Source organism: Ursus americanus, chromosome 10 (assembly GCF_024610735.1).
Source record: "Ursus americanus isolate L20-20 chromosome 10, mUrsAme1.1.p, whole genome shotgun sequence".
Lineage (NCBI taxonomy): Eukaryota > Metazoa > Chordata > Mammalia > Carnivora > Ursidae > Ursus > Ursus americanus.
In genome coordinates, this window is record NC_142136.1 from 67,593,830 (window position 1) to 67,607,083 (window position 13,254).

Below are 13,254 nucleotides of genomic sequence, written 5' to 3' on the forward strand. Positions count from 1 at the left end.
CCACATCCTTTTCATTTCAAATATTGCTGCCTTAACAGAATTTCTCCAAGCCTCTATTCTCTGTCATGTTCTTCTGGGACAAACCAACCATCTCGAGCTGGTGAAAGTCCCTCAGGATCCTATTCACAGATGTTCTGTGGAAACTACCACCCCATCTCCCTCTGCAGATGATTGCCCAATGTTTGAACAAACAAATTGGGGGAAATGATGACAAACCTCCTGGAACAGAGTATAGGCTCAATACGTGTTGGTTTAAATTAGAAAACAAGGGAACTTCAAATTGCTAGTATCATCATCAACAGGGATGGATCTCAGCCCCATGTTTCCCGTGGCTGGGTGCATTTACGTGGATCTTGAACTGAACGCTGTGGCCCTTGAAGGGTTGTAAAGGATATAAGGGCACAAGGAAGATTTCTCTTCCAAAAGCATCTCTGCTACTCACCAATAAGCTGCTGAAATTTCACCTTTAGGGATGAATTCTTTTAAGTTAAAATATTGTCTTTTAGTATTTAAATACCTAACTTGTTCTGCATGAGTGTGAAAGACAGTCTTCTTCTTAAAACCTGCCTGAGCACAATGGACCCAGAGAATGCTCACTGTGGTGGATGAAGGGAAGAAGAACATGGAAAGAGTGCTCGTGAAAGTGAAGCCTGATGGAAACTTGGCACGGGAAGTGTGGAAAGGCAAGAAGGTGGCTCCCTTTCCCTTTCTCTTGCTCTTCTAATTCATTCCGGTCTGGTGACTGCTCTCTCAAGGGTCTTTCACTGGCTATTCCTCCTCTTGGCATTAATTCTCCCAAATTCTAGTTCCATTGATTTACAGATTTACCTATGTACAAGACTGCTGCATGTGCCTGGGCAGGGTGTATCTCACACAAGCATGGGGCGCCATTCACATAGACAGCTGGTGTTGAGCCACAGAGAAGCCACACCGTCCTAGGCTGATGCCCTGGGTGCTTCTTTGACGATGCACAAAGGATGAAGGTCTCCTTCCTTGCCCGTGCTGAAGTTGTCCATCTATGTTGTATATTCCACTTCACCTCATGTTCTCAGAATCTCTCTCTGTTAATTATCGTCTTTTTCTCCTATATTTTAATATCCATTTTCTCCACTGGTTTTTCTTTTCAAGATTCTATTTATTTATTTGTCAGAGTGAGAGAGAGCGCACAAGCAGGGGGAGCAGCAGGCTCCCCGTTGTGCAGAGAGCCTAATGCAGGACTTGGTCCCAGGACCCTGGGATCATGACCTGAGCTGAAGGCGGACGCTTCACCAACTGGGCCACCCAGATGCCCCTCTCCACTGGTTTTTAAATTCATGTTAATCTTATTCAATCAGCTCTCATCTTCAAAACCAACCAACAAACCAATCAAGCAAGCAACCAACCAACCAGCCCATCAACCCAAATCCTACTATATCCACAGTAGAACTGAGACCCAGTTCTCTCTTCGAAATTAAATTTCTCAGAAGAACCATGCAAGTCAATGTCTCCACTTTCTCATCAACCTTTCTGTCTTCCGCCCACGGCATTGGGTCTTGGCCTTGCTGCTCTGCTGACAGTGTCCCATCTGAATCATTAGTGTCCTCTTTGTTATTAGACACAGCAGGCATTTTATAGTCTTCATCTTACTCAGTTCTCTATACATTTGACACAGCCGACCACAGCCACCAGGCTGAAACCATTTTTCCCATGGCTTTGTGATGTCTCACAGCCCTGGTTTACTTCCACCTCTCTATTCTTTAAAGGTCCTCTCCCCTATATCCCCTTAATGCTTTGGCTCCTTTTTCTTTGTCAACACCTTAGAGATCACTGATAAACGTATGGCCAGAGATTTCCGAGACCATCAAGTCAGTTAAAGAATTAAGAGGGACCTGCAAAAAGTTACTAATATTTTAGTTTGTCAAATGAGAAAAAAAATTTAAAACCCTAAATTACCATTATTACAATAATGATTTATTAGAAAAATAGCATTTTATCATTAAAAATTACACAAAACATAGCCACAGGAAAAAAAGACAATCCTTTAAAAGAAATATGCTCAGCTTTATGAAAAAAAACAAAACGAACTTATTTATGCCCCTGGACTGGTGAAACTTTCATTCCTGACAGCAGTGGCCCAGAACACAGTGTTTGGAACTATGTGTGAGAAAATCGAATCTGGCAATGTTACCAGAATTCTTTAGCGAGCTTAGCCCTCTGGACTGTAACTCACAAATATTTTCGCCCAGTCTGTCATTCATCATTAACTTTGCTTATGACAGGGGCTCCAGAGATGGATCTATCAAGTTCTGACTTTAAAGTAAGTATGCAAACTAAAAATAGAAGGTAACTTACTTGATTTAATAAAGGGTACCTATAAAAGCTGACAGTATACAATATGCTTCATGGTGGATTTTTCCCTTTGAGATTGGGAGCGAGATGGCAATGCCCACTGTTCGTACATCTATCCAACACGGTACCGGAGGACTTTAACAAATGTATTGAGACAAGGCAAGTAAATCAATGGTTTAAATATTGAAAGAGAAGAAATAAAACTGTCATTCTTTATGAATGATACTATTGTGAACATAAAAAAACAAAAATATTATTAGTAATAGTGAATTTAGCAAGGTTTTTGAAAATCAATGCCATTTCTGCATGTCAGCAACAAACAATTAGATAATAAAATGTTTTAAAAATACCTTTTATTACGGCATCAACAGTGTTAGAATAAATTAACAAAAATCTGCAAGACATTCATGTAAAGCATATAAAATTATTGACTGACGGTAAAGACTCAAATAAACGGAGACTTAATATTTTAAAGATGTTAATTCTTTCCCCAATTGATCTACAGGTTCAAAGAAATTACAATAAAAATCCGGGAGTGTGTATGTACATGTGCATAGAAATGGATAAGTTGTTTCCAAAAGGCATATATTTCTAGAAGCTCAGTAAAAGCCAGGTCTGTCTGGAAGAAGGAGAACAAGGAAAGAGAACTTATCTGTAAAATAAGACTTATTATGAGGGTACAATAATTTATGCAGTGTAATAATACTGGGGGGAAGGGGTGAACAATAGACAAATCGAATGGAATAGAAAGCTCTGAAAGAGACAGATATGAGCAAGTGGCACTACAGAGCAGTGGTGGGGATAGGTATTTCTAGGTGGATTATATTTAAATATTAAAGGTAAACCAATAGAATTCCTGGAATATAATAAAGGAAAAGTCTTTATGACTTTGGGGTAGAGATTTTTTTTTAAAGATTTTGTTTATTTATTTGACAGAGATAGAGACAGCCAGCGAGAGAGGGAACACAAGCAGGGGGAGTGGGAGAGGAAGAAGCAGGCTCATAGCGGAGGAGCCCGATGTGGGGCTCGATCCCATAACGCCGGGATCACGCCCTGAGCTGAAGGCAGAGGCTTAACCGCTGTGCCACCCAGGCACCCCTGGGGTAGAGATTTTAAGGAGAATACAAAGAAAGAAAGAAAGAAAGAAAGAAAGAAAGAAAGAAAGAAAGAAAGAAAGAAAGAAAGAAAGAAAAGAAGAAAGAAAACAAAAGCGTTAATCATAAAGGAAAAGAGAGACAAATTAGACTACATTAAAATGAAGAACTTCTGTTGCAAAAAATGAAAAAAGGATACCATTAAGAAAAAGTAATGGCAAGCTACAGAGTAGATGTTTCAGAAAGTTTGTAATTAGAATATATGTGTGTGTGAGTGTGTGTGTGTATGTGAGTGTGTGAGTGTGTGTATGGGGGGCAGGGAAAGGGAGGTCCTATAAATTAATGAGGAAAAGATGAACAGTAAATAGAAAACGGGCAAGAAGCTGAACAGACAGGTGCGCCTGGGTGGCTCAGTGGTTGAGCATCTGCCTTTGGCTCAGGGCGTGATCCCAGGGTTCTGGGATCGAGCCCCGTGTTGGGCTCTTCTGCTGGGAGTCTGCTTCTTCCTCTCCCACTCCCCCTGCTTGTGTTCCCTCTCTTGCTGGCTGTGTCTCTCTCTCTCAAATAAAAAATAAATAAAAATCTTAAAACAAAACAAAAAAAAAGAAGCTGAACAGACACATAACAAAAGCGGATATACAAATGGCCAAAAACATTTGAAAAAGTATTAAATCTAATTAGTACGCAGGGAAATGCAAATTAAAACTACAATCTATCACTACAGATTACCAGCATGGCTATAATTTTAAAAACCACCAATCCTATGCTATTTGGTGAGGATGTGAGGCTATGCAAATTCTCATGCACTGCGGGGGGGGGGGGGTTGGGGGGGGTACTCCTTGGAGCAATGGCTTTGGGGAAACCATCTGTCATTGTCTGCTAAACACCAAGCCTTGAAAACCTGATGAGTCGGCAGTTTTACTTCGAAGCAAGTGCCCACAGAAATGCATGCGTGCACGTGCGCACTTAGAGACTCAGACAAGATTAGTCACAGAAGCGTTCCTCCTAACAGCCTCAAACTGGAAATAACCCAAATGTCCTTGAAAATAAAACAGATAAAAATTGTGGTGTGTTCATCAATGGCATATAATATAGTGTTGAAAATGAACAAATTAAGTCGTTCAAAGTGATTTCCAATCAAATACAGGCAGCGGAGAGTTCTCCTTGACATTTCATAATTGTTGGGTACTCTGTCAGGAACACACTCCTGGCAGCCCTACGTCTACAGTAATAAGATTTTGAGGCTTCAGGGGCGCCTGGGTAGCTCAGCCGTTAAGCGTCTGACTTTGGCTCAGGGCCTGATCCCAGGGTCCTGGGATCAAGCCCCACATGGGGCTCCCTACTTGGTGGGAAGCCTGCTTCTCCATCTCCCACTCCCTTTGCTTGTGTTCCCTCTTTTGCTGTCTCTCTCTGTCAAATAAATAAATAAAATCTTTAAAAAAGGAAAAGATTTCGAGGCTTCAGCTTGTGCTGTTCTCTACATCCAAAATGCAATTTTTCTCCTTTTTCACTTCATCGTTCTTTTTACCCATTTCAAAAGTCATTTCTGTGAGAACTTTACTGATCCCCTCCAGAATCTCTCAAAAGTATGAACTTTCTCCAGAGGCCTGGGTGGCTCAGTTGGTTAAGCATCTGCCTTTGGCTCAGGTCAGGATCCCAGTGTCCCGCAGGAATCAGGATCCGGCTCCTTGCTCAGCGGGGAGCCTGCTTCCCCCTCTGCCTGCTGCTTCCCCTGCTTGTGCTCTCTCTCTCTCTGATAACTAACTAAGTAACTAACTAAGTAACTAACTAACTAAGATCTTAAAAAAAAAAAAGCATGAACTGTCTCTTTTCCCCCCTCAAAGCATCTTATACATATCTCTATTGTAGCATTATGGCATTTTATTATAGATATTTTTCTCTTTCCTATAGTGTATTGTGCCCCACTGTTAGAAGGGAACTTATTTTACCAATTTGGATTCTCCCAATGCCTCACAAAATTTTCAGTTTTTAGCATCTACTATATGCCTCAAAATCATTATCTAAACTTAATTAACATTTTCAGGGGTGGCAGTGTTTCCATAATTGGACTATATATCCACCTAAATTCCTACATGTGAAAGTGGAGAGCACACAGGTACTTCATGATAATCCATGCCAGAAGCGTAGGTGCAGCTTGAATGTACGTGGGTCAGATATGACGTCAATGTGGGTTAGGTGCAGATAGGAGCTTTATGTTCATTCCTCTTTTCTCATTTATCTAATATCAATGCTTCGGTTATTTTTATGTTGGCATTTTAAAAAAGATTTTATGTATTTATTTGAGAGAGGGAATGAGTGAGAGAGAGCATGAGCAGGGAGAGTGCAGAAGGAAAGGGAGAAGCAGACTCCCCGAGGAGCAGGGAGCCGGATGCAGGGCTTGATCCAGGATGCTAAGGATGCTGGGATCATGATCTGAGCCGAAGGCAGACGCTTAACAGACTGAGCCACCCAGGTGCTGCATATGTTGGCATTTTTGCTTGAAGTTACCTACCATTGAAAGGGAGAGGTGATTAGGTCTCTCCTAATTTCCAGGTAGATTCTGTGTAGGTTGGGCGGGGCAAGATGGCCCACACTGACTTATAGTATATGGTCTATGTGTGGGAGTCAGATTATAGCCTAAATAATTTCCTCATGCTCTGCTCTTCACAAAACTCTTGCAATTTACTCATACAATGGATAAAAATCACATTTGCAAAACCCTGTTCTCTTAGTGAGGGCAACTTCTTTTTCCAAGTAGATAATTTTAGCATTAGTTATAGTAGGAGTGGCATTTATAAGTGGGAAGTAGGAAACAGCCATAAAGGAATGGTTTCTGAACAAGGGAACAGAATTTTTCACCAACACTCAGCAGGGAGTATTATTCCTTTCCTGACTGTAAGTAAGTTTGCCTACAGACTCTCCTATCTCACTCCCAGAATTTAAGACTTTTGAGGGGATATTTTCACAGTGGCCCTCAAAAGAAGAATGGAAGTGAATCAATATCTTGAATTTCTTATATTTCATGAATTTACATGAAAGAAAATTAAGAGTAGAAATATCTACAAAAATAGATACACTATTTTTAGTCTACGTGGTTGAACCTGAAAATATTAGAAGAGTGAATAAGAAAGAGACAGAGAGGTGGGTGGTGGGAGGGAGAGGAGAGGGGAGGGCAAGGGAAGGAAGAGGAAGAGAGGAGTGTTTGAATTAGCACCCTTGTCCTGCTACAGGCAAATGACTATCCTAGCGTCCACTGGCTGGACCATAACCAAGCAAAAAAAAAAAAAAAAAAAAATAGATAATGAAAACCAGGTGACGAATGAAAAAGAGGATCTCACTCTAAATCAGAGGAGATGCTTCCCTAGCCATTTGGTCTTGAGTTAACAGTTTCTTCCAAAAAAGGTAGTGGTAATTAACATCAAGACTACCTTATAGTTAAACGTGCACATTAATTACTTTTCTGGATCATACTCTCCATTAAGAGGCTGTATATCGATCATTAGACAATGTGGGTTTGGCTATTCCCTTGCTAAATATTTAATTTGTTCTTATAATCCTCAAAATTAAAAAAAAAATCCAAGTAGAATTAATATGTTAAATAATGCAGTGAACCCTGTTAGCATCCTGATATGCACAGAGAGTATAGCAAGGAATTAGCATCTCTTCTAGGAAAAAAGCCTGCTTATATTTTGATGTGCTAACTGTAATACCAGTGTTTTCAGAGCTGTAATCCATACGACAAGTTTATCAGATCACCTGGCTTGCTTCTATACTGTGCAGTCCTGCGCCCTAGCCTAGACCTATTGAATCGACTGGGGGTGGAATCCCAGAATCTATTCCCTTAACCTCATCACAAGTGGGTCTAGAAACCCAGCAGTTGTACCAATATTACGGCTGAGGCTAAGAGATTATTTGCTATGCTGAAGACCAAAGGCTGGTCAAGGATAAGGCAGGGACTTGAACACGGTTCTGCTAACCCTAAGTCTAGCGTCCTTGCCCTTCTGCTGCCTCCCCTACCTTAATCCCTTCCATTTGTACGGCACCTCACTTTACTACTCCAAATCTCTGGTTTGTGGGCCCATCAGTGTCCTATTTCTGATAAAGCAAAATCTGAAGAATGAAAACTACCTTCTTTTCTGAGCTTCTTGCATCAAGATGGTCTGTCGTGAGCAAGTTCTGAATATGCTCCCCACAACACACTTGTCCCTAGACGCAAAAAAGACTGATGCTATGTTTCTTCATTAAAACATTAGGCTCACAGCAGAAAAAACTCTCCACAGAACCCGAATAGAGAAAAAGCCACGGGTGTGAGAGGAGCTAGCTTCCTAGGTGGGACTGGATGAGCACTAGGGCTGGGCTCCAAGCCCCTGTACAAGAGGGGCTGAACGCAGCCCAGGCCAGCAGGTGTGTGGACCTATAGGAAGCGTGCTCACTGGGACGGAGACCCTGATGATGAATGGGGGATGAAATGGCTCTGCCTGACCACCCGAGGTTGAGAATAGGATATCACCCTGCCCCTGTCAGCAGCGAAAGCAGCAGTGGTGCTTTGCAAACTGAACATGAGTTTTGGAATTGGTAGAATCCCTGAGATTTGAACATAAACTACAGCTCAGATCTGAACACTTCAGTGGGCTATGTCGAGGCAATTATGGGATCCCTCACAGGGAGAGGTGTGCAGGAAGAAAGTCTCTCTGCCGTTATGAAAACGTCCAGGGCTCCAGAAAAGGGAGAGTTCATACCTGGGAATTAGGTGATAGTGCTTTAAAAAGCAGTTTAAATCTGTATGATTAAAATTCTCAAAGAAATAATGGAAGGAATAGTATCATGAGGTAGGAATAGAAGTTTATAAAACCAGAACAGACAGATTTAAGTACAGTCAGAATTATTGGAATGGAAAATATCATCACCAACATTTTTTAAAAAATCTGAACAGATTGAGTAAAAAATAAATTGGAATTACAGAAAGGGAGAAATAGTTAAAATGATCTCTCTCTTTTTCTCATCGAACACTTATTCTAGTAACACAGAAACTCCCCGGGCAAAGAAAATAGTCATATAGCACTGGGGAGAATAATGAGAATAATGGGGAGAATAATGGGGAGAATAATGAGACACGGGACAGTCGGTCATCTGAATAGGGTGATGGCTAGTACTGATCTATAACACCTTAAAAGAAACCTGTTGGAGAAACATATTTCAGAATTTATAATTTGTTTTATTCTAGAAAGTTAATATATGCCTATGCTATAAATGACATAACATTCCCTGCTGGGTGTGGGGCAAAATCACATAACCAAACATATTAATATTTATCTATATCACAATGTGTGATATTTTATAGTAAAATTATAAATGAAGACTCTTAACGGCTTCTGGTCAGTTCTGACCACATTTTGTAGGCAAAAGGGTTCATACTCGCAGTTTTCAGAGCTTCCTGGATTTCAGAATTGTCAAGAAATCACCATGGACCTACAAAACGAGTGCACGTTTTAGCTGAAGTTATAAGGAGACATAGTACGAGTTTGCTTGTGTTTGGACACGTGTGCTAGCAGTCGGAGCCACAGAAATGATGACTGCTGACCAGGCCAGGAGCCGCTGGGGCTAGCCACAAATAACAGCAAGGAGACCAGGGCCTCAAAGGGGGACAAGACAGATACACGAAGACCTAGAAAGGAAGTTCAAGAGCGACAGGAGGCCATTAGAGGTAAGATATGCTTGAGGAAGGAGGAAATAGAAGGGCAGATGGATTCCAAGGGGAAATGACCAGGCGGATGCTAACAGTCAAAGTGGAGTAGGTATGGGAATTAGGGAACATGAGATGGGAAAGGCAGGAAGACGAGAGAAGAGGCTTCAGAGGCCGGGAAGCCTGGAGGAGACCACGGTGAGAGGGTGAGACGGAGAAATAGCAGCAAGAGAGGCCGAGCGGGCATCCGAGACAGATGTGTGCAGAGGTAAGGAGAAGAGGGGGTAAATGTTGTGGGAGGCAAATCTAAGAAAGGATCACCTGTGGGGTGAGTGCGGGGGGGTGTTGCCAGGGATAAGAGAGCGGCGTAAACAAGACCAGAGGTAAGGACAGGAGCCAGAAGCCAGAACGGTGGAGAGGAGAAGCGGCCAAGACAAAAGGTCTGCCATTTTATCAATAAAGCCAATTCCTCAACTGCAATTCCTTTCTAATCTTACGATGTTCAAAAGTTTATTTAGTCACAGGAGCATGAAATCAATCATTTTATTTTGATTTGAAAACACTTTTCTTAGGTATTTAACACCGTTGAAATTATCGCAAACTTAATTTTTTTTCGGTATATATTCAATGACAGCAAGTATGGGATGAGAAATTGATGGGTGTGAATAAAGCATAGAAGACAGATATATTTTTTTATTTTCAGATGATTCGTGTAAAAAAAGCGTATTAATTTTTTTTTCTCATGAACGTTAAGTTATATATTTACCAAACAAGTAAAAAGTAAACCAAGCTACTTTGGGTTCTTAAATACCATATATAGTATTAAATATGTATTCTAGAAAACGCTGCACATTTATCATTATATTATTATGTACACAAAAACTATTCTTAGTTAATTGAATTTTATTCAGGCCACAATTTTCTAGGATAAAAATGTGCCATTTTTCAATCCTAACAATTTGAAGGAAATACCAATTTTGTCTCTAAAATCCAGTGACAGCCAATTATGTTAGTTCAAGCAAGAGTCCTTAAAATTCTTAATATATCTGGTCATATTTATTTACAATAAGATGAATAGATGAATAAACGTCTGTTGCAGGGTGTATTTACTTTAGAGAGAACTCATCTCAAATAGCTTTCCCTTCTGGGTTTCTGATATTTCCCCTCTTCGCTCACAGTGGGCTCCTTTCAGCCCTCGAGCAGGTGAGTTTCTTTTTCATTAGTGGGGCCACGTTACCCTCTCTGTATGACTGGCCTGCAGCATAATTGATTTTCACAGCTCCCAGCAGCATGATGTAATTGTGTGAAATTAAAATGTAGTTGGAAAACCTTTTCCTAAGTCGCAGCAACCAATTAGAAGTGACGTTCCTTAGAAAAAGAAGCATCCACGCTGAGCTTCGAGCTCGTCCATTAGAGGGCAGTCAAATACTGCTCACTTCAAAATATTGTTCCGGCCCCATTTCCTATGACTCCATTTTTTTGAAGGTTAGTGAATTATTTGAGTAAGTCGTTACCAAGTAGCATTCTGGGCACTTCATGCTTTTACTTTCCCATAGAAGCCCCAATTTTTTATTTGTATTATTGTCCATAATTGGTCCACAAAAATCTTTTGTTGGGGAGGAGGTGGCTTGAGGCTGGTTAACAAGGATACCCAATGAATAAATTGATGATAAAATACATGTACCAAGTTATAAGAAGATATGTTATTTCTACTTATCAACTAATGCTGTGGCTTAAGTTAGTCAATATCATTCATCCCTTAGGCACTCAAGGGTGATCACAGCCAGAAGAGAAAAGATAATAGCATAATGTCTACCTTTTCCTTTTGTTTAGCTGTGGCCTAAGAATCTATCACAAATGTTCATGTAAATTTAAAGAGCGACCTGTGCTCTTACATAATTTGGAATGACTTTTCTTTATTATCGCCGAACTGCTTTAACTGTCTATAATTTTATTGTGAAAAAGAAGTTTCACTAATGACATAGCAAATGATTATTATTTTTATAAATCGGAGTAAGATATCAAAGCATGAATATGTCTAACTTTGAAAACAGATAAGTTTGAATATAAAGGGTTAAACTAGCAATCAAAAGTAATGTAAAATCAGAAAGGGAAACTTACAGGGAATTACAATTGAAATATTTATCAGTTGGTACTGTGGATCTGAAATATGGCATTTACTTAGAAATAAAAACCAGAATCATCTGTTTAAAATTTCTTTCCTTCTTTTTTTAAAGAATACCACTACGTCGTGGTCAATCTTAAAACACGATGTTTTTCATCTCAAAGATTTTGTTTTTCAAAATCAATTAAATGCATTACCACAAGCAAAAGCAGCACTGCAGTAAAACTGGTTAACTATAGTTGAAATCCTGTACAGTTAAGAATTAAGGGTACAGATGACCTCTACAAAGTGTTTTGGGTCTAAGAACTCACTTCTTAACTTCTATTCTTGAAAATCATGTTAGATTGAATATTACAAATGTACGCAAGATGTGAACTGAAGGAAGACCTTAAATCAAAGAAGTGGACTGCCTTCTACAACTACATTTCATGTCAACTGAGTTCATATATTCTTTCTCTTTAAGAAACACGTAAGATCACACTTAAATGATAACTTATGCTTTCATGTAGAAGAGATTAAAACCCAAAATAAAAATCATGCTAAGTGTATTAGAATAATATTTTAAAATAATTTGAAACAAAATTTTAACATTTCAAATTCACACTAAATCTGATATTTAAAAAAATCTTTTATGTGTTAGAAATTTGTGAATAACTGCTCACAAATACTGCATTCTATTTCAAGATTAGAAATATTCAGTTGAATTCACTTAATACAAATTGAGTATCTTAAAAACCTAAAACAAATTTCTCAGAAAATAAAAAATAATTTCAAATTCTAACTTCTATTTTCAGAGGTTTATGAAAATTCTTTAAGAAAGACTATGAACTTAAACAGATCCATTTTGAATAATAACAAACCCAACATGCCTCGGGTAAGATATATAGATGCAAGTTTACAAGCTCACAACAAAACAAGTCTATATTTTTCTTTAAAACCAGGTGAAGATTAATTTTTTCCTTAGCTTTACAAGAAAAATGCCACTAACTTGAAAATTAGCAGTTTGGCTGAAATAAAAATGTTTAAAAATTAAGAACAGTAAAGAGAATTATCCAAATAGGTATACTTTTGTACGTTTTAATGATTTTAATTTATATAGGTTTACCCTTAGGGAGAGCTTCTGATTTTTAGATTTGTCTGTGGGTTTTTGTTTTTGTTTGTTTGTTTGTTTTTGCAGTTCCCGGTTTAACTATGTTAACAATGAAACATAGCAACTAACAGTTACATACATTTTATGAAGCTATTTCAACAGGTTGAAATTTCATAAGGCAAAATTTTAATTTCTTAATTTGTCACACTTTTGTTACAAATACTAAAAATTATTTTCTCCATTGTAATTGACATATTCAACATTATTTTTTAAAGATGTTTTATCTACAAATTTAATAACACATAAAAGCAAGTTTTCGTGAAAAATTTGTTGCTAGGATGGGACTACAAGCAATTAGTGATCCTAACAATGACAGTGTAAACTGGGTTCTGTTTCCCAAACACTGCATTGAGGCTATTATAAATATGCTAGAACTAGATAGAAATACTCTATTTCCTATTCTTTTGGAATTGCACTCATTTAAGCGAGAAAGTAGCAGCCTTACCTTTGACATCTATCAGGACGATGAAATGAAGTAGAAGGAACATTGCAATCAGTCTGAGGCTGAAGAGATGTTTGATACCAGAAAAATAACAATAGGTTTACAGCAATTGAAGTATTAGATGTATCCTCCTTATACCTCAGAAGGAGTTCTGATATAGTAACTTCGGTGCCTCCCATGTCTCTGAGCATGCTCACAGCTAGAACCTTACTGGCATGAGGGGAGACGGTCTTGTCACAGCAGCCTATCTTTTTTGCTCTTTCTTTTCTGTTTCATTTTATTTTAAATCTACAGTTGTATTCTTGGTTGTTATTTCATTATAGGATGGACAGAGTGACATAAAGAAGACTTTGGTATTATTAGATAGGAAACATTTTTTTTTTTAAATCACGTAAGAATTGTTTCCCCTCAAAACATGTAGTGCAATTTGCT

The 13,254-nt window shown here is 38.8% G+C and overlaps 1 protein-coding gene across 1 annotated transcript in view; it reads right to left on the minus strand.

The window, feature by feature from the left end:
* RXFP2 (relaxin family peptide receptor 2) overlaps window positions 1-12,892 on the minus strand; it is a 56,589-nt gene extending 43,697 nt beyond the window's left edge. The window contains exon 1 of the mRNA XM_045796755.2: window positions 12,826-12,892. Coding sequence (XP_045652711.2) covers window positions 12,826-12,868 — 43 coding nt within the window. The 5' untranslated portion in view covers window positions 12,869-12,892. The remainder of the gene's footprint in view (window positions 1-12,825) is intronic.
* Between the last annotated feature and the right edge of the window lie 362 nt (window positions 12,893-13,254).